The 26506-nt window shown below is 38.3% G+C and overlaps 1 protein-coding gene and 1 long non-coding RNA gene across 5 annotated transcripts in view; one reads left to right on the top strand and one right to left on the bottom strand.

Annotated features, from left to right (window-relative positions):
* Positions 1-26506, bottom strand: part of WDR19 (WD repeat domain 19) — a 103134-nt gene that overhangs the window by 36388 nt on the left and 40240 nt on the right. For all 4 annotated transcript variants that reach the window (XM_087434201.1, XM_087434202.1, XM_087434200.1 and 1 more), the window contains 8 exons: positions 15980-16129; positions 11665-11812; positions 11335-11539; positions 8748-8907; positions 8245-8355; positions 6129-6238; positions 2671-2728; positions 38-178 (listed from right to left, as the gene is read on the bottom strand). In XM_087434201.1, coding sequence (XP_087290327.1) covers positions 38-178; positions 2671-2728; positions 6129-6238; positions 8245-8355; positions 8748-8907; positions 11335-11539; positions 11665-11812; positions 15980-16129 — 1083 coding nt within the window. The remainder of the gene's footprint in view (positions 1-37; positions 179-2670; positions 2729-6128; positions 6239-8244; positions 8356-8747; positions 8908-11334; positions 11540-11664; positions 11813-15979; positions 16130-26506) is intronic.
* Positions 21707-26506, top strand: part of LOC147916426 (uncharacterized) — a 30941-nt gene continuing 26141 nt past the window's right edge. The window contains exon 1 of the long non-coding RNA XR_015552905.1: positions 21707-21904. This is a non-coding gene — a long non-coding RNA (uncharacterized LOC147916426). The remainder of the gene's footprint in view (positions 21905-26506) is intronic.

Here is a 26506-nt window from a genome sequence, read left to right as displayed (position 1 = left end):
AGAAGATCACAGGATGTTTACACACAGAAAAGCTTGCCTTCATGTTCTCCAGTATAGCTCCACAGTCTCTCTTGAGGACCCTGCTGGGATGTTCGAGGGCTTGGCTAACCCCTCGGCGTATGTCTCCCATTCTTATGGACATCTGGGCCACTCCAGCCAGACACACAGCATCATGTTCCTGTAAGTATAAGGCACATAACTAACAAATCAGACCCTCACTCAAAATGATCTATTTCGGCCAAACAGTTAATTTAAATATAAAATGAGCCCCAAGGTTATGGTTTACTTTCTTTAATCTTTTCAGGCAAATCTCAAGATTGTGAAGTAACACTGAATCTCTCTCTCTTTTTTTTTTTTTGTGAGGAAGATCAGCCCTGAGCTAACATCTATGCTAATCCTCCTCTTTTTTTGGCTGAGGAAGACTGGCTCTGAGCTAACATCGATTGCCAATCCTCCTCCTTTTTCCCCCCAAAACCCCAGTAGATAGTTGTATGTCATAGCTGCACATCCTTCTAGTTACTGTACATGGGACGCGGCCTCAACATGGCCAGAGAAGCGGTGCGTCGGTGCGCGCCCGGGATCCGAACCCGGGCCGCCAGTAGTGGAGCGCACGCACTTAACCGCTAAGCCACCGGGCCGGCCCGAGTCTCTTTTTTTTTAAATCATCTGTTACCAAGTTATATTTTTTTTCTTCAGAAGTCTAGATGTTTTATGCTTAAGACCAAATTTTTACTATCCCTTGTCATAATGCCTTGCATATCTTTGTATGTCTTCTTGGTATAAAATTTTATGTAAGAATATAAAATTTCCAGTAATATACTGGATATATAACATAAATGCTATGAATAAAATTAAGAGAAAAACCATTTATTAAATTGAAAATTTCTCTACTAGGCATAATTAAACATTAAAAACTTTATTAATTTATTTAAAACTGTTTAATCCATTAAAGATAACTGAAGAACTTTTCAAATAACTAATCTGTACTAGTAAAATGTAATATCAAATTACATTTTATGTAAAGCAGCACATCTAGTAGAACATTCTGTGAGGATGGAAATGTTCTATATCTGCCCTGTCCAACATGATAGCTAACAGCCACACGCGGCTACTGAACACTTGAAATATGGCTAGTGTGACAGAGAAACTAAATTTTAAATTTCATTTAATTTTAAATAATTTAAATAGCCACACGTGGCCAGTGGTTACTGTATTTGATAACACAGATAAAGCATGAACTAAAATACATGTAGCCAAAGAAAATACCAAAAACCTAAGAGATAAATGAGCAAAGGATATGATCAGGCAACTCGCAAAAAACATATATATATAACTGGCCAATAAATAAATAAAACATGCTCAACTTCACCAATAATCAAATACACATAAAATAAAATACCTTTTTTCTTTTCTGCTTATCAAACGGTTGATAATATTCAGTGTTGTTGAGAATGTGGGGGAAAGGGACACTTTCATATACAACTGATAGCTGTATGAATGACTACAATTTCTTTTGGAGAGCAATTTAGCAACATAAAAAATTAAAGGCACACATTTTATGACCTAGAAATCCCACTTGTAAGAATACATCCTTCAGAAATACTATCTTAGGTAGTTAAAGATACACGTACTAGGTAGAATATCCATTGCAGTGTTTTTGATAGTAAAAAAACCAAAAACAACTATAATTCAATAAGGGAGTGGATGAAAAAAACTACGGTACATCCAAACGATGGAATATTAGAAGCTCTTAAAAGATTAAAACAGATTCGTATGTACTGACTTGGAAAGACCATGAAGAAAGCAAAATGCTACTTTTCAGAATGGATTCTCAGGTGATCTTTGCTGAATGAATGAAAATGAATGATTTCATATTTAGAAAAATCCATATTATATATATACTTGTATGCTTAGAAGAGATTCTGGATGGAAATATATGAAGTCATTAACAGTGGTTACCATTAAGGGGTGTGGATGGAGGAGAGAATGTTGGACTCTCACTTTTCATGTTAATATACTTTAGTGATTTTTAAAATTGACTATAATGAAATTGTATTAATTTTGTAATAAAAATATTAGATATACACCGGAAAAAAAAGAAAGATTTTCAATTGTTGCAAGACATCACCTAACTTTAAAATATCAATTTTTATTGCAAAGTTTAGCTTCTTGAGCTATAATTCTGGGATGGGAGAGTGGGCTGGAACAGAGGGTAAAGCACATGCTTTCCAGGTTTATTATAAAAGACACAGCATGAGAGATGAAACAACAGACGGACTTCTGTGGACTGGGAATTCACTTTCAAAGTGGTTACTGAAACTTCTTAAAAGAGTAAAGTAAAAGGAAAAGCTTTATGAAAATCATAGTTAGCCTGTAAGTAGGAAGAGAGAAAAATCTTTCTCCCAACCTTAATAAGCAGCTCATATTTAGGATGTAAAGGAAAACATATCTTTTTTAGACTGAAAAAAGTGCTGTCATCTTTAGTTTTAAAGAGTTTAAAATGTTTTAAAATGATTTAACTATATCCTTGCAAAGTTGTTAATAAACTGAAAAAATGCTCACCTGCTAGACATTGAATAAATACAATGCAAATAGGACCACGATTTTTTAAATGAAATGAACAACAAACCCCAAGATAATTATGCATATTTTATCTTTATTCAAGGTTACCTTATTATCACCTGTTATTCCTTTCTCATAATGAGCCAAAGCATTTACATAATCACCCCTGAAAGAAAAATCAGAGTGAATTTTAATACATATTTAAGTATCTTATTTACATAGACAGTCACATGTTGCTTAACGACAGGGATACGTTCTGAGAAATGCATTTTTAGGAGATTCTGTAGTTGTGCGAACATCATAGACTGTACTTACACAAACCTAGATGGTATAGCCTACTACACACCTAGGCTATAGGGTACTAATCTTACGGGACCACTGTTGTTTATGCCGTCCATCATTGACTGAAACGTCATTATGCGGCACATGACTGTACAAAATTTAAAAGATAATCTTTGTCACTGAGTTGCTTGAGCTCACAAAAGATGTGGTATACAATATATATGCAAGCATTTTTTTCAAGTGCAGTCTGTTATTATTTTGCTACTTTAAAAATAATTATTAAGCTGAATTATACTAGACTGTTACTTTGCAGCACACTAGGCATTTTGGGGAGCTACGTTAAATTTTATGGGCCACTTTTGGTTATCTCCTTTGGGGCCCTAAATGACAATCATGTGCCCATAAAAACCAATGTGTTTTCCAAAGACCCAATATTTATAAATAGAATATGTATTGAGAGAATCTGGGTAGAAATGGAGGAACATGCTGAAGACTACAATATTGAGGGTCCCGGTTCTTACTCTGATAAAAAGTATTATACATAATATAAATAATAATACTCTCTATTCCCATGACTGATGCTAACATGGATCTGCATATCCAGAAGACCTATTTACTATTTCAATTTGTTTTTATTATTTGACATGGAACGGATCAGTGATTTTCCTAAATCCATTTGGAGATCCATCTTCATCTGAGAAACCATTTCCTCCAGAATAAATTAATCGGCTCTGACAACGGCGTTATTTGAGATCCACCTGAGCTCAATTACCAGTCTGGGCAAGTTTTTCAACCTCTCTAAGCCTCACTCAGTTTCCTCATTTGTCGGTGTACAAGGAATTTTTTGGAAGAGAAGCTGTTCCGCTGATTGAGAGTGTTGTTTTGGACAGCCCAGGGCTCCACGGTCAGCAATGTTTCTAAGTGGAAATTTCGAATATTTGGACCCAATTACATTAACATAGCTAGGGATGCCTCCTGACAACAGGAATTACAATTCCTCCTTCAGGAGCTTGAGGTTTTCCTTGGGCAAGCCAAATTCGGAGATGCTAAATTAAGATTTTTGAACTCTCACTTTATTTCTGTGTTATTTTAGCTCACTCACTTTATTATTATTTTATTTTGGAACTCTCATATGGATCTAGCTCATTAGTCTAGTCCCAGACTAGAGAGCTAACTCGCTCCCACAGTTGAAAGACTGGTCTCGCTTTGACCTAATCAAGGTCTTAGATACAGAGCAAAACAGACTGCTGGAACTGAGCAGAGGCCTAGGCCCTTAGGTGTCAAAACAAGCAGCCGGTGGCTACTGGGATATGGGACGATGAGGAGATACACCTAGTCAACCACTATTATCACAAGGGAGACTTCCTGATAGCTGGGGGCTGGGGTATGCGTCTAGACCAGGGGCCAGGGGTCGGCATACGAATAGCAGTGAACGTTTTGGGAACTGGTGGCTTCATGGTCAAGTGTTGAACAGAAAGGGTTAAAACATATCAACAACAAAGCACGGGCTTTCAGCCGGCCTCAGCTCATCTGACTATAATGAGACAGTCTGCGAGTTTGCTACGAAAGCTTCAATTCCCTCGAAAGAAGAGAAAATCAAAGTCTTCTGAATGGTCCGGGGGTTACTGGGGTGTTTGTGCTCGGACAGGATATGGCGGGTCATCTCCCGATGTAGTGACCCTTTTCTCTTCAGCACAGAAGTTTCGTACTCTAAGACCCCGTCACCTGCAGGATAGAGTTGGAGGCCCAGGGCACTGGGGCCCTGCCCCTCTTGTGTTATGCACTAAGATTCCAATTTCTCTTTTTTAATATATGGATTTACTTTGTAAGGGGCAGAGATGTGACAAATTTAAATCGAGGTTGATTGAGAAGAAATAAAATCTCCAAAAACTTTTTTTTTTTTTTTTTGGTGAGGAAGATCGGCCCTGAGCGAACATCTGCCAATTCTCCTCTTTTTGCCGAGGAAGACCAGCCCTGGGCTAACATCCATGCCCATCCTCCTCCACTTTATATGGGACGCCGCCACAGCATGGCTTAGCCAAGCGGTGCGTCAGTGTGCGCCCGGAATCCAAACCGGCGAACCCCGGGCCGCCGCAGCAGAGTGCGCGCACTTAACTGCTGTGCCACCGGCAGGCCCCCTCCAAAAACTTTTTATTTGCAAAATGGAAAATTTAAAATAAGGGATCCTGGTTAGAAATAAGGGTTCTTTTTGATAGAATAATTTCTACAACTATAAATCTGTGTGTCATGTTCTCAATGAATCCAGTCTATATGAAAAAGTGGAACAATATAAAAATGTTTTTTTAAAAAACCAAATGTTAAAACCATATTTTCTTTGTTCAAAGAACAATATTTTTCCACATTTTACTATTTTTGAAATTGGAATGTATCTTATAATAAACATCAAAAGAAATTGTCCAGTTGTGATGTAGTTGGCATTGCACATACACATGTGAACTTATATTTGCAAACAAATCACTCATTTATTATTTCTGCAGGTATTTGCATTAGCAGCATCAACCATGGCTGAATGTGAGCTTAAAACTGGATCCTGAATGCCTCTAAAATTACACTTTCATGCAGCATTAAAATAAAGATGTGTAGTCTGTCAATTAAGACTATTGACAATTAAGACTGTCAAGCAATTAGGAGCACTAGAAAATCCTAAATCTCTCAGAATAGATTATGGCATTTCCAAAGGTAGGAAAGATTTATGAAGCCTATTCATGCATCATGAAGGATCATTACTCAAGCACTGAATATCCGCCTGTGAAAAGCTTCTGGCTTGATTTTCAACATTAACTGTCAAATTTTTATCCATATGCAATGCAATTAAAAAAAAAAGAAAAACTACAAATTTAAGCAAATAGAAGTTACAGACCAAAATCCACTATTTTTTTACTGTGCCTTGAAATTACACTGCAAAACCTCAAAATGTTCAAGGGGGTCAAGATCACGAGCATAGGTTATGAAAAGCGGTATGTCACCCCGATGCTCTGCCTAACTGTTGTTGGCCAAATGTGATTCAAGACAATACTTAGACTCTACATGTAGAAAAGGCTTAGACCCAAACTTAGATTTTGATGCTGTAAATGAAAGTGGATAAATGCATAGATAAGACATCACTAGTTAGAAAAAACATTTTCTGGATATACAATTAATATAGGTTTTTCCCCCTTTAGCAATTATTAAACCAGTGGAGGGCCTTATAATTAATGGCAGTTTAGAACTGAAGACTTTCAGTAATTAGATACTGATTAAAACACATAAAGATGAGGACTTACGTGAATTCAAGCTGAATAGCATATTCTTTTGATATAAATGGTATTTGGTCTGGGGCTAAACGCTTTGCCAGTTGTAGAGCACTGTCCCAATGCTGCAAATCCCTTCTCATCTATTAGGAAGAGAAAGATCTTAATTTCAAATGAGCAAATTATTTTGCACAGTCACCATATAGTGCTAGTTTTAATATAAGTGGTTACAAAAACTTTTTGTTTAAAAAATGAAATTGATCTTTGCAAAGATAATATATTTCTATAGCATACATTCTCAATGGGAGTGACAGAGTCCACAAGGGGGTGAAAATTGGTTCTTGGGGAGCAAAAACATCTCAGCTATTACAATGGTCTGTGGCTCTCCAAAACTCAATCCTACATAATAAAATCTTATTCTTTAGTATTTAATTTTTCTCAATAGGGAAAAATTAAATTGAAGTTAATTCAATCAATTAATTAAATTAAAATTAATTTTTCTTCTTAGAGGGGAGATTTTAAAAAGTTGAGAAATATTTTCCTATAGGTATTGATGTTATTTTTTGAGAAAATCTGAAGCTATATCACAACATAAACAATGACGAACATAAATAAAATGTGAATGAGTCTTTCTTCCTGGCTCCTGAGGTCTTTTATCTGTGCCTGGTGCACAATTCCAAATATAAACTAATGATTAAAAGGTCTTTTAGAGTTCATTCCTCAAGAGTTAGTAATAGCTAACATTTTTCAAGTGCTGTTTTCTGCCAGGTACTGTTCTAGGGCATTAGCTTGTTTACTTTTCACAACTAGACCTTTTGTAATGAACCATTCTTATGCCCATTTTAGAGATCCAGAAACTGAGGCAAAGAGGGGCTAGTTTTACACACAAAGGCACACTGTTAGTATGTGGCAGAGAGGGCCAGTAAGGCTTTGCCTCTGATCTCTTTACCTTCAAACTGAGGTTAAAGGAACAACAGGGTGCAATGAGCCCTCTCCATTGTGAAGCCACCACCTCAAATCCTTTATAAACCTAGCAGCACATGACAAGTGTCCACGGCTAAGCGCAGAAGAGTAAGACGACGTCTTTGCCCTCACTCATGACAGCCATATTCCTACTTCAGTACCAATCCAAGTTCTGAAAATTTCTCAGGGTGTCCCCAATTATCTCAAATAATACTGTAAAATTATTTAAATTTCTTCTTAAAATTTAGTTCACTTAAAATTTAAAAATGAAAATTTGTTATAAAATAATTTGAAAACGGGAAGTTGTGAAACTAATAGCAAATATGTTTTCAAAACAACTTTCTCTGTGGAACTGTGGAAACGCTGGTTTGAGGTGGAATAATGACACCTACCGCTCTTGTATCATTACTATTGATCTGGCACTGCTCCAAAAGATCTAATCTTATTTTTAAATCTATACAACAACCCCATTGGCTAAATATTGCTATCTCTGCTTTAAAGAAATGGGATCTAGAGCACAGAAAAATAAAATAATTTGTCCAAGTTGACACAGAGCTGGGATTTGAACTCAGACATGCCCAACTGTAAAGTCCATGTTCTTAATCACATTGCACACAGCCACAGCTCTCTTCTTCCTTGCACTGAATTAGGCCCTTCACTCTGTTCTAGTCCTTCCCCTGCAATGCTCACCTCTGGGAAGTTAATGAGCCCACCTCTTAATACATAAGAGAATTTCATACGATAAATAAAAGATATATGTGCCTCTGCTTTCCCATTTGGAAAACAGAGAAAATAATAGTACTATCTCATAAGATTATTGTGAGGGTTAAATGAATTAAACTATGTCAAGTGCTTAGCAAAGTGCCTGGCCCAAGTGAGCACTCAATAAATGGTGGCTGTTTTTATTTGGATGCATTTTTGTAAATTAGATACTCTGTTTTCTTTGGACACACGTAGGCTTTAAATTATTTGGTAATGTTACAATACCATGCCTTTGATGGCTCCACAGAATACAGAATGAAAAAGTTTTGAAGTTAATGAGCACTCAGGGGTTCTTAAAGCAGAAGTATAAATTCCAGGAGGCAGAAGGCATGTGATGTCCGGTACCGAGAAATTTTAACTTGAAATACAAAAGGTGAGATCCTCCTGTACATGTTCTTCTTCCCCTCCTTATCTGCTGTCATACCTTCAGGGCAGCAACAGGACAGCTGGATGCAAGGTACAGGTCCTGGGCCAGGTTGAAATCATTAGTAAACATGGCAAGATGTCCTGCCAAAAGACTGTAGTCCTCTATTCCCTGCAAATAAAAGCCATTTTAATGAGAAGAAATACAAGAGGTTTTGTTTTTTTGGTGAGGAAGAATGGCTCTGAGCCAACATCTGTGTCAATCTCCCTCTATTTTGTATGTGGGACGCCTGCCACAGCATGGCTTGCTGAGCGGTGTAGGTCTGTGCCTGGGGTCTGAACCTGTGAACCCTGGGCTGCCGAAGCAGAGTGCGCCAACCTTAACCACTATGCCACCAGGCCGACCCCAAGAGTTTATTATTTTTTTTAAAGGCTTTGCTCAGTAGGAAGTGGTACTGTTTTATCAATTATCTTGTTTATGGGTTAGGTAAGATTAACTGCAGAAATTTAAAATGTTTGAATAAATAAATCCTAATCTAATACTTCTCATAAGATGCTGTTTACCTTTATTTGTTCCAAGGACATCACTATGCCAACATTTCCAATTGTCCGATAAACGCGGATTGCAAAGTCCACTTCCATGTGATGTAGACAAGCTCTGGCCAACTCATTCCAGGCAGCATGATCCTTCAGAATCTTGCACATTTCCCAAGCATCGGAAAACCTAGGATTTGAGTACATAAGCTTAATCAGGGAGCTCTACTTGTCCCCTATTAGGCAATTTTCAGATCATATATAATTTAATGTTACGGCCTAGATAAATTTTGCAAAATATTTCTTAATCTGTAATCATCATTTCCAAGTTATGAAAAACTACATAAACTTTTCTTCCTTTTCGCTACGGACGTTTTTTCTTGAATTTCTTTTATTAATCTGAATCTACTCTATGTAACTGCCCTCCCTCATTAACAACTAATTCTATTTATTTATTTATTTATTGGTTTACTTTACACATAGATGAAAATTATTTTTCTTCTCACAAAAGTCTAACAAAATTAGTACTCTGTTCTGATAAATTTGGAAGTTTAAAACAGGTTCAGAAAACTATGGCCCACAGGTCAAATCCAGTCAGCTGCCTGTTTTTGAAAATAAAGTTTGAGTGGAACACAGCCACTCATCAGCCCATTTGTACCCATTCTCGGGGGCTCTCGTGCTACTACAGCCGACTTTAGTAGTTGCAACAGAGACACTTAAAACCTGAAATATTTACCATTTGGCCCATAATAGAAAAAGTTTGCCGACCTCTGGTTTAAAACATGACCGTAAATGGCAATTAAACTTTTTATGGAACCCCTACATTAATGAATATATTATATCGATCTATCTATTCACCCATGCATTTTTCCATCCAACACACATTTACTGAGTCCCTACTATGTGCCAGGAACTGTGCTTGGAACTAAGACACAAAGATCAAACACAGTCCCTGTCCTTTAGGTGGTCATAACTGGGGAAAGTGGAAGAGACAGATAAGTAAACAGATGACTATAACACAGTACGATAGAGGTAAGTGAGTGCTTAATGATACATGAATCTTTGTGCTAAGTACTTGCATAAATTCTCTCACTGGATTACCCTAACAACCATATCTACTATGTATTATTATTATTTCTCCTTTAGAGATGAGGAGAGTGAGGCTTAGAGGCCTCAAAAAACTAGCCCAGGGGCCAGACTGGTGGTGTAGCAGTTAAGCTCACGTGCTCCACTTCTGCGGCCCGGGGTTCGCAGGTTCGGATCCTGGGCGCGGACAGACACACCACTTGTCAAGCCACACTGTGGCAGCGTCCCATAAAAAGTAGAGGAAGATGGGCACGGATATTAGCCCACGGTCAATCTTCCTCAGCAAAGAGAGGAGGATTGGCAACGGATGTCAGCTTAGGGCTAATCTTCCTCACCAAACTGCCAGTGGTCAGGGGGCTTAAGGGAAGGCTTTCTGGAGGAGGAGAGGGCTCCAACGAATGGTGAAGAAGAAGCAGTTACTACATACAAAGATAGGGGAAGGGCATTCCAGGAAGAGACAGCAGTACATGCCAAGGCAAAGAATCATGAAAAATATCTAATTCAAGCAGCCAGCGGAGCAGAGAGGGAGTGGAGGGATGGGGACAGTTGAGGCTGGTGTTAAATCATCAAGTGGCTAGTATGTCATGCTGAGATCCCCGAGCAGTAGGGATTTCTTCCTAAGGGCAGTGGGAGGTCACTGAAAAATCTTCAGCAGGGGAATGAGAGGATCAGACCCACATTTTCAAGTATGTGGAGAATAGATTAGATTGTCATGAGGCTGTTGGCAGAGAGAGATCAGGAAGTGGTTACATTATACATTATTCCAAGAGGGGCCTCAGTTACAATGAGGGAATACAAGAGGAGAAAAGGATCAGGGGTGTGTGTATAGGTGTAAGTGTGTGTTGGGGCATATGCATGTGTGATTAGGATGGGGGAGAAGAGGGTTGGGGAAAATGATAAGTTGTTTTAAACAGGGCAAGTTTGAGGAACTCATGGAAACCCAAATACATATGACTGGTAGGCAGTGGTAAAGACAGGTTTAAGTTGAAGACACACATTTTGGGGTCAGTCTCATATGGATGGTATTGAAGTCATGTAAGTTGAGGAGATTCACTCAGGAAGAATAATTAGAGGGAGAAGAAGGGAGCTCATGGGACCCTGAGGGACAGCAACATTTAAGAGAGAGTCAGAAGAATGAGCCCACGAAGGAATTCACAGCAGCCCTAAGAAGTAAGAGGAAAAAAGAGGAAAAGGAAATCTCAAACAAGGCCAAATCAAATTTTATTACGATGAAATTAAGATACTATTGAAATAATTAGGTTTATTAGAATTTCACGATAACTGCACTATTTGGGTGACTAGAAACCTTCTTGTTCCGAAGGGCTTTTCTTGGAATAAAGCACCAATAGTATAACAGCACTTCCTTTAGAATTTATACACATTCTCTACCCATTATCTTATCTGAGCCTCACAATAATCCTGTGAGGCAAACAAGGTAAATACTATTTATCTCCATCTGTCTTAATAGGATTTGACCTTTAAAATCAGAAAAGCAAATGAGAAGCTCCATGAGAAGTGCTTTAAACCCTACCTTTTTAGCATTAAAGTCTGCGTCAGCATTTGTCTCAGTTCATTAGGCCCCACATCTTTCAAACTGTTGAGGAAGCTGTGGGTGCTAAGGTAGATGTTGTTTATTTTTCCACTCTGTGTCTGGCAGGTCAATTCTCCATTATATAACAGCAAAGGTTTATGAGAGAAGGGAACTTTGGTGCCACCAGCCAAAATGACCTTGGATCCTATATAAAACAGACATCTTTATGCTGAAAACTAACACTCAGCACAAACATCACAAAGGAATACTTTAATTTCATTGCAATGGAAATTTATCAGTCAACAAACGTACAAAAAAGTGATTAAGTACCTTGTATAGTGTCCTTGTGAAAGACATACGTGTACACTTTATCATCATCATAAGCAATAAATACACCTTTATCCATTGGCCAGTTTTCCCAAAGAACGCCTTTAATGGTGGGTGAAAAGTCTGGAATCTCATAGGTAGCATCATTAACCTGCAAAATAGGATTCACAGATTTGCCTCGAGTCTGCACATAAATTATTATCAGTTGCCGTGGTAGAAGCCTGTTTGCAGCCTTAGCTGGCGTACCTTACCAACCCACAGTCAAGCCAGCAACACTCCAACCATGATAAGAAAGAAAGTTTCTTTTCCCATTCCCATACGAGGTCTGGCTTGAAAAAGAAACTGTAGTTACGTGGCAAATCAAGGGTTTTACCTAAAATTTAGTGAATTTGCAGGAAAAACTACAAGTCTGGACACAAAGCTTCAGGTTAAGGAAAGAAAGCTGAAGCTGCTCAAGATGACGGAAGTTTAAACTACAAGGACACTCTGTCTAGAAGATTTTCCATAATATTGGAAACAGAAATGTTCCAGCTAGAGAAGAAAGAGAAATTAATTCACATATGATTTGAAATTTAAATAAATTCCACTATGCATGTTTTATTTGAAAAACTTCTCTACAATGCATTCCAACAAACATAAAATGTACTGTTACAGTAATACAGCCTATTAAAAAAACCAATCCACATATTCCATAACTCAGGCAGGCAGGCTTATATACATCCTGCACGTGGAGCTGAGAAATACCTGACTCCTCCCTAATCTATCTTCCTCTCACAATGAGAATGAAATATAAAATTTCTGCAAATCATAACTAATACTATAGAGCTGTGCTGTCCAATACAGTAGCTATTTAATATCCACGCGTGGCTACTGAGCATTGAAACGCATCTAGTCTGAATTGAGATGTGTGTAAGTGTAAACTACACACTGGATCTCAAAGAGCATCAAAAAAAGATGTTAGTAAAACATTTCATTAATAATTTTTTATATTGATTACTGATTACATATTGAAATAATATTGGGTTAAATTAAATCCATTATTATAATTAATTTCACCTTTTTTTTTCACCTTTTTTAAAAAAACATAGCTAATAAAAATTTTTAATTAGGGGCTGGCCTAGTGGTGTAGCAGTTAAGTGCGCGCGCTCCACTGTGGTGGCCTGGGGTTCGGATCCCGGGCGCGCACCGACGCACCACTTGTCAAGCCATACTGTGGTGGCTTCCCATATAAAGTAGAGGAAGATGGGCACAGATGTCAGCCCAGGGCCAATCTTCCTCAGCAAAAAGAGGAGGATTGGCAACAGATGTTAGCTCAGGGTTGATCTTCCTCACAAAAAAACAACAACAACAAAAATTAAATTATATATGTGGTTCAAATTATATTTCTATTGGATAGTGTTGCTTGCCAGGTATTGTACTAATTACTTATATATGTAACCTCATTTAATTCTAACCTCACACTCTACAAGACAGGGATTATTATCACGCCCATTTGCAGATGGAGAAACTGAGGCACAGGTAAATTTACCCAAAGTCACACAGCTAATAAGTTGAAGAGCCAGGATTTAAGCCAGGCAGTCAGGCTCCACAGTCTATGCTTCTAACCTCTATGTTATACTGACTTTTGGTTTGTAAGGATGAGCACACCAGTGCCAGTAGACTGGTGGTAAAATATTTTTTAAAACGTAACCATTTGTTGAGTGCTTATTATGTGGCAAACACTCTACTAAAAGCTGGTGTGCATCATCCCATTTAACTTTTATACAACAATCTACAAAGTAGGTACTAGAGCTGTATTCATTTTATAGATGGGGAACCTGGGAACCAATACACGTGAGAGCTCTGGAGGAAGACCCCTGGGCTCATACCACAGATACCATTTGCTGGCTGTGTGACCCTGGACAAGTTATCTTTTCTATCCCTTAGTTTCTTCACCTGTAAAATGGCAATAATATGAGTATTGACCTCTGCGGCTGCCGTGAGGATTAAAAGAGATTCCTGATATACGCAGAGAGTACTCAGCACAGAAATATTAGCTGTTATTGTGACAAACCTTAAATCCAGGTCTGTCTGTCTGTCTTTAAAGTCCACGCACTTAACTCCTACACTCTACTGCCTCTCTCAAGGGCAACATGCTTACGGACTTCCTATAACATAACACAAGTCATCCTTTATGGGCATATAGGGAGTGACGGGGTACGAGGTTGTTTTATTTGGGCAAACATAAGAAAAAAGTCAGCTCTCCCAACTCTAATGTACAACATGAGTCACTTCCTTACCATTCACACAGTGAGGAAAAATAGGTTGAATAAAGATATATATGAAGGGAAATTGTAAGTAAACATAAGAATTTTAAAGAGGAATCGTTGTAGTCTGAATAGTTACATATTTTCATACGTGTACATCACAGAAGCAAAGTTTCTCTCACATTTTTCGAAGTTGAGTGGTAAATGAAGCTGCAATAGTAGCACACTAAGACAGGGTGGGCTCTCCAATCAAATAAATGCACAGCACTCTGGTCAAGAGTCCAAGGGCCTTAGCGCAGCCTCCTCTTGTGTCCAAGGCTGCAGGGAAGGCTCTGCACCACAAGCCCTCCTTTCCCTTCCCGGCCAAGCTGGCCTCACTCACGGAAAACACTGGGTATTACTTAAAAGAGGAATTTACTCCTATGGGCACCACACTTCCCTCGGAAATCCAACCCAACCACCTAAAATTCTAACCTACAGATGAGATCTTAATTTGGATAAAAGCTAACACCCACCCACATCTTAGGTTGGGGAGAGCCTGTGCTCTCATAGAGTTATTCTTCTGTGTGGATTTTATTTTACCAGGGTTTTTCTTCTTAAAACTTAAGTGAGCTGCAGGTTAGAGTTGGAAAAGGGTGTGGAGATAAGCAGCAAAAAGTGAGTTAATCCTGGAACTTGAGGGGTTTAGGGTAGTAAAGAGGTAAAGAGGCCAGGGCTTTAACTAATAGCCGCTGAACACTTATCATGTACCTGATCACGTGTACGGAAAAATCAATGCACTGTAACCTTGCCCCAACCCCAGGAGGGAGGTCAGACTAGCCTCTTGAACAGAAATTATCAAGGAAAGGAAAACCTTAAAAGGAGAAGGAAAAATGCATCAACTGGTTCAGGGCAGGTCTTACTCTCTGCCCTTTCCCTAGCAGTCAGACCCCAGTTCTGACTTGAACGCCTGTCAGACCCCTGATTTACCCTCCGACCCTCTTGTGTATCCTGTCTAAGCAGCAGTTTCCACCCGCAGTGAACCCACACAGGGGAAGCAAGGCGGCTCTGCTTCTTATACCCTGTTACAGAAAGCAAATCCGTACAAGACTGAGTTTCCTTATTAAGTAGAGGGAACTCAAGGTTATCTTTATACTTATGTAATTTTTCTTCTTTTGTTTTGTGATTGGGAGAGGAATGGGTTAAGAACTAGCACATTAAGAATTTTGCGTAAATAATCGAGGCACTCTTGTGGAAACTTTTTATATTTGTCAAAGAAAGAAAGAAAAGAAAAAAATGAAAGGAAGAGAAAGAAATGAAAGGACAAGAGGAAGAAGAGAGAGAGGGAGAGAAACGGAAGGAAGTCTTAGTATCTAGGGAAGTGTACGGTGAGGGGAAAGCTGTCCTCATTGAATTGTCTTTGCTCATGGTTAAGCACAGACACCGGGGAGCAGTTAGTAAGAATGGGTCCAAGAGCAGCTGTAGGCTATGTGAGCTGTGACCAAGAACATACCAAATCATTAACTGGATATCCAAAATAAATGAAAAACCCAAGTATAATAAATGACGTAAAAACACCACAATTCCTTTTTCTAAATCTATTTTTAAAAAAGTTAAAGATGTTTCAATGTAAGAGTAACTGATTCTAAAAACGGGTCCATCTGTTTTTAATCACCTAATATAAAAATACCCGTTTTTTGTGTTCAGGATCTTTATCAACCGAGGTGGGCAGAAAGGACGGGTGTAGTCCCTTCCCTCTGAAGCTTACTGCATATCTGGAGACAAAAGTCATGTACATGAAGATACCCTGTAATACTGTGCAGTAAATAAGGTTAAAAGTGGTACAGCATATAATACCTGTTTTTTCCATTAAAAAACCTCTGTGGGGCTGACAGTATAAAAAATTGCAGAATAATGGGAAAAGTTTTCTTGACATAAATAGTCATGAAAATGGATCACAAACATGATAACAAAGTACTATAATCCTTGGCACTGTTTAAGAGGATTTTATATACGAAACATATTTTAAAAAGATTTTTCTTCATAGGTTGCATTTTTTAAAAAGAAGCATTTACAAACTTTTCTAGACTTACTGGACAGTAGACAAATCCATCACTTTTTTCATCAATGAAAACTAATCTGGTCCCATTTGGGTCAGGAAAAATCTTCTTCACACTGACAGGATGTCGATAATCATTAACGAACTGCCAATCTTCAATGTAGAAATACTGAATGACACCAGTCTAAAAAAAATTCAGTCACAGAAATATAAAAGGTTGTCAACAAAATAGTGACTTTCAGCATTCATGTTAAGCCTACTTCCTAATCCGAAAAGAGAAAATGTCATATTTATGATGAAGGAAGAGTCTAAGAACGTTTACTATACATGCAAGGTACAGACCCAAGAAAATACATAAAATGAGAATGTACATGTGATTCAACGGTCTATTAATTCTAATATTCTTAGATATTAAAGCTTAATTGATGTTCAGATTTTTCCACTTGCAGGAAATACCCTTATTGTTTAAGAATAACTTTCGAATCATGTTATTTTAAATATTTTGCTGTTAATAGATAAATTAGAAAATTAAGTTTAAAATGAAAACAAAAAAACACCTGATACAATCAATTGTATTTCTATATATTAGCAATGAACATGTAGACACCAAAATTTAAAAATATAATAGCATTTATAATCACTCAAAAAAATGAAATACTTAGGTGTAAATTTAACAAAACATGCAGAGGACTTGGACGTTGAAAACTACAAAACACTGATGAAAGAATCAAAGAAGATCTAAATAAATGGAGAGGTATTCTGTGTTCATGGATTGGCATGATAGTAAACATGTTAATTCTCCCCAACTGATATACAGGTTTAATATAATTCCAACAAAAATCTCAACAAAATTTTTTGTAGATACAGACAAGATTATTCTAAAATTTATACAAAATAATGAACTAGAATAGCTAAAAATGATTTAAAAAAAGAAAGAATAAAGTGGGAAAATTAAGTCTATTCAATTTCCAGACTTTTTTAAATAGCTACAATAACCAAGACTGTGTAGTACTGATGGAGGGATAGACACACAGATCACTGGAATAGAACAGAAAAGTCAGAAATAGACCCACACAGATATGTCTAACGGATAAAGAGGCCTGTACTTTTATTTTTTAATAATAGCTTATTGAGATATCACTCACATACATACAATTCACCCACTTAAAATGTACAACTCCATGGTTTTTAGTATATTAATAGAGTTGTATAACACTTGATCACAATCAATTTTAAAATATCTTATCACCTCAAAAAGAAGACCCATTTAGGGGCAGAGGAAATGAACAGACACTTCTCCAAGGAAGATACACAGATGGCCAATAGGCACATGAAAAGATGCTCAACATCACTAATCATCAGGGAAATGCAAATCAAAACAACACTAAGATACCACCTCACGCCTGTTAGAATGGCTATAATCACCAAGACAAAAAACAACAAATGTTGGAGAGGATGTGGAGAAACAGGAACCCTCATACACAGCTGGTGGGACTGCAAATTGGTGCAGCCTCTATGGAAAACGGTATGGAGATTCCTCAAAGAATTAAAAATAGAGATGCCCTATGATCCAGCCATCCCACTACTGGGAATCTATCCAACGCACCTGAAATCAACAATCCAAAGAGGCTTATGCACCCCTATGTTCATTGCAGCATTATTCACCATAGCCAAGAAGTGGAAGCAACCTAAGTGTCCCTCGACAGACGACTGGATTAAGAAAATGTGGTATATATATACAATGGAATACTACTCAGCCATAAAAAAAGACAAAATCGTCCCATTTGCAACAACATGGATGGGCCTGGAGCGTATTATGTTAAGTGAAATAAGCCAGAAAGAGAAAGACAAACACTGTATGATCTCACTCATATGTGGAATATAAACCAACACATGGACAGAGAAAACTGGACTGTGGTTACCAGGGGCAGTGGGGGTGGGGGGTGTGGGGTGGGCACAAGGGGTGAAGGGAGTCATATATATGGTGATGGACAAACAAAAATGTACAACCCAAAATTTCACAATGTTAGAAACCATTAAAACATCAATAAAAAAAAAAAAAAAAAAAAAAAGAAGACCCATTTAGTAGTCATTTCCCATTTCCCTCAAGCCCCCAGTCTGTCTCTATAGATTTGACTATTCTGGACATTTCATATAAATAGAATCATACAATATGTAGTCTTTTGTGACTACCTTCTTTCACTTAACATAATGTTTTCAAGGTTCATCTATGTTGTAGTATGTATCAGTATATTATTCCTTTTTATTGCCAAATAATATTCCATTATATAGATATACCATATGTTATTTATCCATTCCTCAGTTGATGGACATTTGTGTGTTTCCACCTTTTGCTATTATAATGTTGCTGTGAACACTCACGTACAAGTTTTTGTGTGGACATATATTTTCATTTCTCTAGGGTATAACCAGCAGTAGAATTCCCGGGACATATGGTAACTCTATGTTTAACCTTTTGAAGAACTGCCGGGCTGTTTTCCCAAGCAGCTGTACCATTTTACATTCCCATCAGCGGTGTATAAGGGTTCTGATTTCTCTACATCCTCACCAACACTTGTTATTATCTGACTTTTTGATTACTGCTATCACAGTGGATGTGAAGTGGGATCTACACATCGACTCCCAGGTATTTATTACAGAGAAATGAAAATTTAACGTTTACACAAAAACCTGTAGCTGAATGTCCATAGAAGCTTCATCTGTAATAGTCAAAAACTGGAAACAATCCCGATGCCCTTTAATGGGCGAATGCTTAAACAAACTGGTATATCCACATCACAGAATACTACTCAACAATAAAAAGGAACAACCTATTAATACACACAATAACTCAGATAAATCTCCAGAGAATTATGCTGAGTGAAAAAAGCCAACCCCAAAAGGTTACATACTGTATGATTCCATTTATATAACATTATTGAAATGACAGAATTATAGAAATGGAGAACAGATTATTTGTTTCCTGGGATTAAGGATGGGGTGGGGGCAGGAGGGAAGTGGGTGTGGGTATAAAACAGCAACATAAAGGATCCTTGTGGTGATAGAATTGTTCTGTATCTTGACTATAATGTCAATATCCTGGTTGTGATATACAATACAATGTTAGCATTGGGGGAAACTAGGAAAAGGGTATACAGGATCTCCCTGTATTGTTTCTTACAACTGTATGTGAATCTACAATGATCTCAAAAATAAAAAGTTTAAAATAAAAACACATGATAACATCTTGGATTTCTATTCAGGCGAAGATGGAGTAACAGACTAGATTTAACTTTCCCACCCAAAACAACCACAAGTAACAGACAAAACACATGAAAAAACAGTTTTCAAGATGTTGGAATAAGGCAACAGAGAAAAGGGTCTCTGAGAGATGGGAAACAAACAAGGTACACCCTATAATTGCTCCAGTTTTTCCCTTGAGAGAGTTTTCAAGCCACAGCAAAGGGCGGGGAACGCAGGCAGAGCATGACTCCCTGAGTTGAGGAGACAGAGCTGAGAGTCTGGGGAGAACAAGGTGGCTGGATTCTGCGGGGCAGAGTACCAGAGAGGAGAAAGCTGCACAGAGAGAGAACCCTGGAGATCTTCAGAGGGTCCACCTTGAGTCTTCAATAGAGCACTGATCACTGCACACATACAAGAAACCTGCCGAGGCCAGGGAAAGAACCATCCAAAAGGATTAGAGGGAACAGTGATGACACTCACCCAGGACTGGGAACAGTGACTGTTCCCAATAACCAGAGCGGAAAAACTCACAATTCATAGGGCACTGGGTAGCATACTCAGGAAGTGGGAAATAATTAGCTGTAGACTAGGAAGTGCTTGACATACTCACCTCAGAAGTGGAAAATAATTAGCTGTAGACTAAGCAGTGTTTCACATCTGCCTAACAAGTCATAAAAGCAAGATTCAAAAGGGTCAAACCGTTTCCAAGTAAATTAACTGCATCCCAGAACAAAGCTCAAGAATATTTTTAGGAATACAAAAACATCCAGCACCCCAAAAGGTAAAATTACCAAGTATACAAAGAAGTAGGAAAACATGACCCATAATGAAGAGAATAATTAATCAATCAAATGTGACCCAGAACTGACCCAGATATTAGAATTATCAGACAAGATCATTAAAAGTTATTATAACTGTATTTCATATGTTTAAAAAATTAAGTGGAGACATGGAAGACACAAAACAGCCCCAAACAGATCTTCTGCAGGTGAAAACTACCATGTCTGAAATGAAAAATACATTGGATGAGATTAATGGCAGATTAGGCATTACAGAAAAAAAGACTAGTGACCTTGAAATACAGCAGTAGAAATTACCCAAAATGAAACAAAGAAATTTAACAAAAAAACAAAAAAATTTAAAGAGCATCAACTATGGGATAACAAAGTGGTGTAATATATGCGTAATTGGAGTTTCCAAAATTGGGGAGCAAGAAGAGAGAGAAAAAATTTTTGGAGACATAATGGCTGAAAATGTTTCAAATTTGATTCAAACTACAAACCCCTGGATTCAAGAAGCTCAACAACCCTGAGCACAAGAAACATGAAGAAAACTACATCAAGACATGGCACAATCAATTTGTTCAAAACCAGTGATGAAGATAAAAGCTTAAAAGCAGCCAGAGGAAAAAGGCAGATTACACACAGAATAAGAAAGGTATGGATGACAGATTTCTCACTGGAAACAAATGCAAGCAAGACAGTGCAGAAACATCTTTAAAAGCAAAGATGAAAAAAGAAAGAAAAAAAACTTTTAGCCTAGAATTCTAAATCTAGCAAAAATATCTTTCAAAAATGAAGATGAAATAAAGATGTTTTCAGACACAAACGCTAAAGAGTTCATCACCAGCAGACGAGCGCTACAAATAATAATAAAGGAAGTCCTTTAGCAGAAGAAAAATGATACCAGATGGAACTATGGATCTACAGAACATGATGAAGAGTACCCGAAATGGTAACTATATAGATAAATATATATTTTTTTATTATTTAAATCTCTTTAAAAGATAATTGATTGTTTAAACAAAACTAATGCCAAGGTATTATGGGGTTTATAACGTCTGTAAAAGTAAAATGTACAATAACAATAGCACTAAGGTTAGGAGGGAAGAAATGGACATATACTATTCTAATAAATGGACATATACTATTCACTATAGCTTAAGTGGTATAATATCACTTGAAGGTAGCCAGTGATAAGTTAAAGATATATACTACAAAACCTAAAACAACCACTAAAATAACAAAGAGTTGTAGCTAATAAGTTAACAAATGAGATAAAATCAAATAATAAAAAATACACAATCCAAAAGAAGGCAATAGAAATGGAAAAAGGCAACAAAGAACAAATGGGACAAACAGAAAACAAACAGCAAGATGATAGACTCAAACTAAACATACAGATAATCTCATTAAATTCAAAAATCTAAAGATCCACAATTAAAAGGCAGAGAGATTGTCAGATGGTGATATCCAATTATATGCTGCTTATAAGAAAAATATTTTATGTATAAAGACACAAATAGGCTAAAAATAAAAGAATGAAAAAAGATATACTATGATAACATGCTAGAACACTGGAATGTCCATATTAATATCAGACAAAATAGATTTCAGAGCAAAGACTATTACGAGGGATTAAAAAGGGTCATTTCAAAATGATAAAGGGGCTAACTTATCAAGAGAACATAATAGGAGGCGGAGTCAAGATGGCGGCGTAGGCAGACTCTGAACTCACCTCCTCCCGTGGACACAGCCAATTTACAACTACTCGTGGAAAAATTACCCCTGAGACAGAACTGAAAACTGGATGAGAGGAACTCCTGCAACAATGGACAATCCTAACTGGGGTAGAAGAGGCAGAGGCTCCCTTCTGGAGAAGAAAAACGCCGCCTTCACAAGCCGCCAGCTTCACGGCCGCCGGGAGCAGCTCACAGGTATGCACCCTCCCTGGAGGCGCGGGGCCCTGAGCCGGGGAACGCCCCCTCTGTGGGCATTTTGTGGACCCAGCACAATCGACACCAGTGGCATAATATCTGACTTTGCCTGCTACTAAAGCATTGGGTAGCACCCCCAGAAAACCCGGTTCACAAAGAAACTAAAACTGGCTCTTAAAGGGCCCGCGCACAAACTCACCCGTTCCAGAAAGCATCCTAAAATCACCAGAAAGAAAGGTACACAGTGCTTCGGTGACAAGAGACTCACCTAATAGGCCCTGAGTGCATCTCGGTGAGGGGTGAGACCTCTCCAGGGACTGGGACATTGGCGGCGGCCATTGTTGTGGCCTGGTGTGAGCGTGCTGACACAGACGCCATTGGAGTTCTCCCTGAGGCCTGCTAGCCCAGGGTCTGCTCCACCCGCTAGAGCACCGATTTAATCCAGCTCAGCCAGGGCAGGCAGCCCACCCTAGAGACTGGCCCCACCCAACAACAAGCCCTCAGGCAACGTGTGGGCCTGCATAGATTGGTGACTGGATTCTCTGCAGCCTGGCAACTGAGCTGACTTGAGCGGGGCAGGGTGTGCACAAGGAGCGGGTGGAGAGTGTGGGGTGGTGGCAGAGTGTGTGGGGCTCCCGCCGTGGAGAGACTGGGTCCGCTTGGGGAGGTCGGGGCGCTCACATGGGGCAGGACTGTGTTGACTGTGTGTGTGGACCTGTGGGCAACAGGGCTTGTCAGCTGCAGAAGACTTGTGCTTCTCAAAGACCCACATAGGAGGTTTGCCCCACCTTCCAAAGCCTGAAACAATTGGGTGCTCCTGTGCCTGAGGGCAGCCCCACCCAGCTGCAATCCCCAGAGAGCTGACAAGAGACCTAATAGGCTAGAGGTTTACAGCAATTGTAAGGCCCTGAGCCTAACAACCTGCCACACTGGGGGCCTACTCACTTAAAAGAAATACTGCAACACAAATGTGGTATTAGAACTTACAGCCAACTGTGCTGGGGCTCCCCACACCTGATAAAGAGACTGAAGGGCCCACAACAACTACAAGCAGCTGAACATTACAACAGCTGGCCAGGAGCATAACTCAGCCTCCCTGGGCGCCTATAGGGAGAGCTAATAGGCCACAATAGAAGGACACACGTAGCCCACATAGGGGCCACCCCTGGAACATTGAGAACTGAGGGAAGCACACTGGAAGCCTCCTAAGGCATCACTTACATAAGGTCACCTATCCAAGAGCAGGAGACGTAGCTCACCTACCTAATACGTAGACACAAGCACAGGGAAAGAGGCAAAATGAGGAGGCAAAAGAATACATTCCAAGTAAGGGAACAGGACAAAACCCCAGAAAAGGAACTAAGTGAAACAGAAATGAGCAACCTACCTGACAGAGAGTTCAAACTAAGAGTGTTAAGGATGCTCACTGATCTGGGGAGAAGAATAGATGAACTCAGTGAGAATGTCAACAAAGAAATGGAAGACATAAAAAAGAACCAATCAGAAATGAAGAATACAATACTGGAAATGAAAAATTCATTAGAGGGACTCAAAAGCAGAGTAGAGGATACAGAAGAACGGATCTGTGAGCTGGAAGAAAGACTAGAAGAAATTACCCAAGGTGAACAGGTAAAAGAGAAAAGAATTAAAAAGAGTGAGGACAGTCTAAGGGACCTCTGGGACAACATCAAGCGCACTAACATCCATGTTATAGGTGTCCCGGAAGGAGAAGAGCGAGACAAGGGGGCAGAGAATCTATTTCAAGAAATAATAGATGAAAACTTCCCTAACCTAAGGAAGGAAACAGACATCCAGGTACAGGAGGCACAGAGAGCCCCAAACAAGATAAACCCAAAGAGGCCCACAGCAAGACACATCATAATCAAAATGTCCAGAATTAAAGAAAAAGAGAGAATCCTAAAAGCCGCAAGAGAATGTCAAGTTACATACAAAGGAAACCCCATAAGGCTATCAGCTGACTTCTCAGCAGAAACCTTACAGGCTAGAAGAGAATGGCACGATATATTTAAAGTGCTAAAAGGAAAAAACTTACAGCCAAGAATACTCTACCCAGCAAGGTTATCATTCAAAATGGAAGGAGAGATCAAAATTTTCCCAGACAAGCAAAAATTAAAGGAGTTTGTCACCAAGAAACCAGTGTTACAAGAAATGTTAAAGGGACTGATTTAAGGGGAAAAGAGAAGACCACAAATAGGAAAGATTATCTATTTCCACGATTAGAATGTAATGGATACAAATGCACAAAAAAGAGGTTAGATATGATATAAAAAACATAAAAGGAGGGAGGAGGGTAGTTAAAGAGTACAGCTTTCAGACAGAGGTCAAACTAAAGTGACCATCAATTCTGTATAGAAGAAGTAAGGAACAGAGAAGGACTACTAAAACACCGAGGGGGAAAAAAAAAAAAGTTAAAAAATGGCAGTAAGTACATACTTATCAATAGCTACTTTAAACGTCAATGGACTAAATGCTCCAATTAAAAGGCATAGGGTGGCTGACTGGATAAAAAAACAAGACCCATATATATGCTGCATACAAGAGACACACTTCAGACCTAAAGACACTCACAAACTGAAAGTGAAGGGATGGAAAAAGATACTCCACGCAAATGGCAATGAAAAGAAAGCTGGGGTAGCAGTACTCATATCAGACAAAACAGACTTTAAAACAAAACTGTAAAAAGAGACAAAGAAGGGCATTACATAATGATCAAGGGAACAATCCAACAAGAGGATATAACACTTGTAAATATCTACGCACCCAATGTAGGTGCACCTAAATATATAAAGCAATTATTAACAGACATAAAAACAGAAATAGACAGTAACACAATAATAGTAGGGGGCTTTAACACTCCACTTACACCAACGGATAGATCATCCAAACAGAAGATCAATAAGGAAACATTGGCCTTAAACGACACACTAGAACAGATGGACCTAGTAGATATATACAGAGCATTCCATCCAAAAACTGAAGAATACACGTTCTTTTCAAATGCACATGGAACATTCTCCAGGATTGATCACATATTAGGCCACAAAACAAGTCTCCATAAATTTAAGAAGATTGAAATAATACCAAGCATCTTTTCTGACCACAACGGTATGAAACTAGAAATCAACTATAGGAAGAAAATCAGAAAAGCCACAAACACATGGAGATTAAACAAAATGCTACTGAACAACGACTGGGTTAACGAAGAAATCAAAGAAGAAATCAAAAAATACCTGGAGACAAATGAAAATGAAAATACGACATGCCAGAATTTATGGGATACAGCAAAAGCGGTTCTAAGAGGGAAGTTTATAGCAATACAGGCCTATCTCAACAAACAAGAAAAATCTCAAATAAACAATCTAACAATGCACCTAAAGGAACTGGAAAAAGAAGAACAAAGTCCCAAATCAGTAGAAGAAGGGAAATAATAAAAATCAGAGCAGAAATAAATGAAATGGAGACCAAAAAACAATAGAAAAATTAATAAAACCAAGAGCTGGTTCTTTGAAAAGATCAACAAAATAGACAAACCTTTAGCTAGACTAACCAAGAAAAAAAGAGAGAAGGCACAAATAAGTAAAATCAGAAATGAAAGAGGAGAGGTTACAACAGACACCTCAGAAATACAAAAGATTATAAGAGAATACTATGAAAAACTATATGCCAACCAATTCGACAATCTGGAAGAAATGGATAAATTCTTAGAATCATACAACCTTCCAAAACTGGATCAAGAAGAAGTAGAGAATTTGAATAGACCAATCACCAGTAAGGAGATCGAAACAGTAATCAAAAACCTCCCCAAAAATAAAAGTCCAGGACCAGACGGCTTCCCTGGTGAATTCTACCAAACATTCAAAGAAGACTTAATACCTATCCTTCTCAAACTCTTCCAAAAAATTGAGGAAGGGGGGAAGCTCCCTAACTCATTCTACGAAGCTGACATTACCCTGATACCAAAACCAGACAAGGACAACACAAAAAAAGAAAATTACAGGCCAATATCACTGATGAACATCGATGCAAAAATCCTCAACAAAATAGTAGCAAATCGCATACAACAATACGTTAAAAAGATTATACACCATGATCAAGTGGGATTTATTCCAGGTATGCAGGGATAGTTTAACATTCGCAAATCAATCAACGTAATACACCACATTAATAAAATGAAGAACAAAAATCACATGATCATCTCAATAGATGCAGAGAAAGCATTTGACAAGATCCAGCATCCATTTATGATAAAAACTCTGAATAAAATGGGTATAGAAGGAAAGTACCTCAACATAATAAAGACCATATATGAGAAACCCACAGCTAATATCATCCTCAATGGTGAAAAACTGAAAGCTATCCCTCTAAGAACAGGAACCAGACAAGGATGTCCACTGTCACCACTCCTATTTAACATAGTATTGGAAGTCCTAGCCAGAGCAATCAGGCAAGAGAAAGAAATAAAAGGGATCCAAATTGGAAAGGAAGAAGTGAAACTGTCACTATTTGCAGATGACATGATTTTATATATAGAAAACCCTAAAGAATCCACCAGAAAACTTTTAGAAGTAATAAACGAATATG

Source organism: Ceratotherium simum, chromosome 8 (genome assembly GCF_057802395.1).
Source record: "Ceratotherium simum simum isolate JZ-2026a chromosome 8, ASM5780239v1, whole genome shotgun sequence".
Taxonomy (NCBI): Eukaryota; Metazoa; Chordata; class Mammalia; order Perissodactyla; family Rhinocerotidae; genus Ceratotherium; species Ceratotherium simum.
The sequence above is the reverse complement of the archived record's forward strand: the minus strand, read 5'-3'. Positions and strand labels throughout refer to the sequence as shown.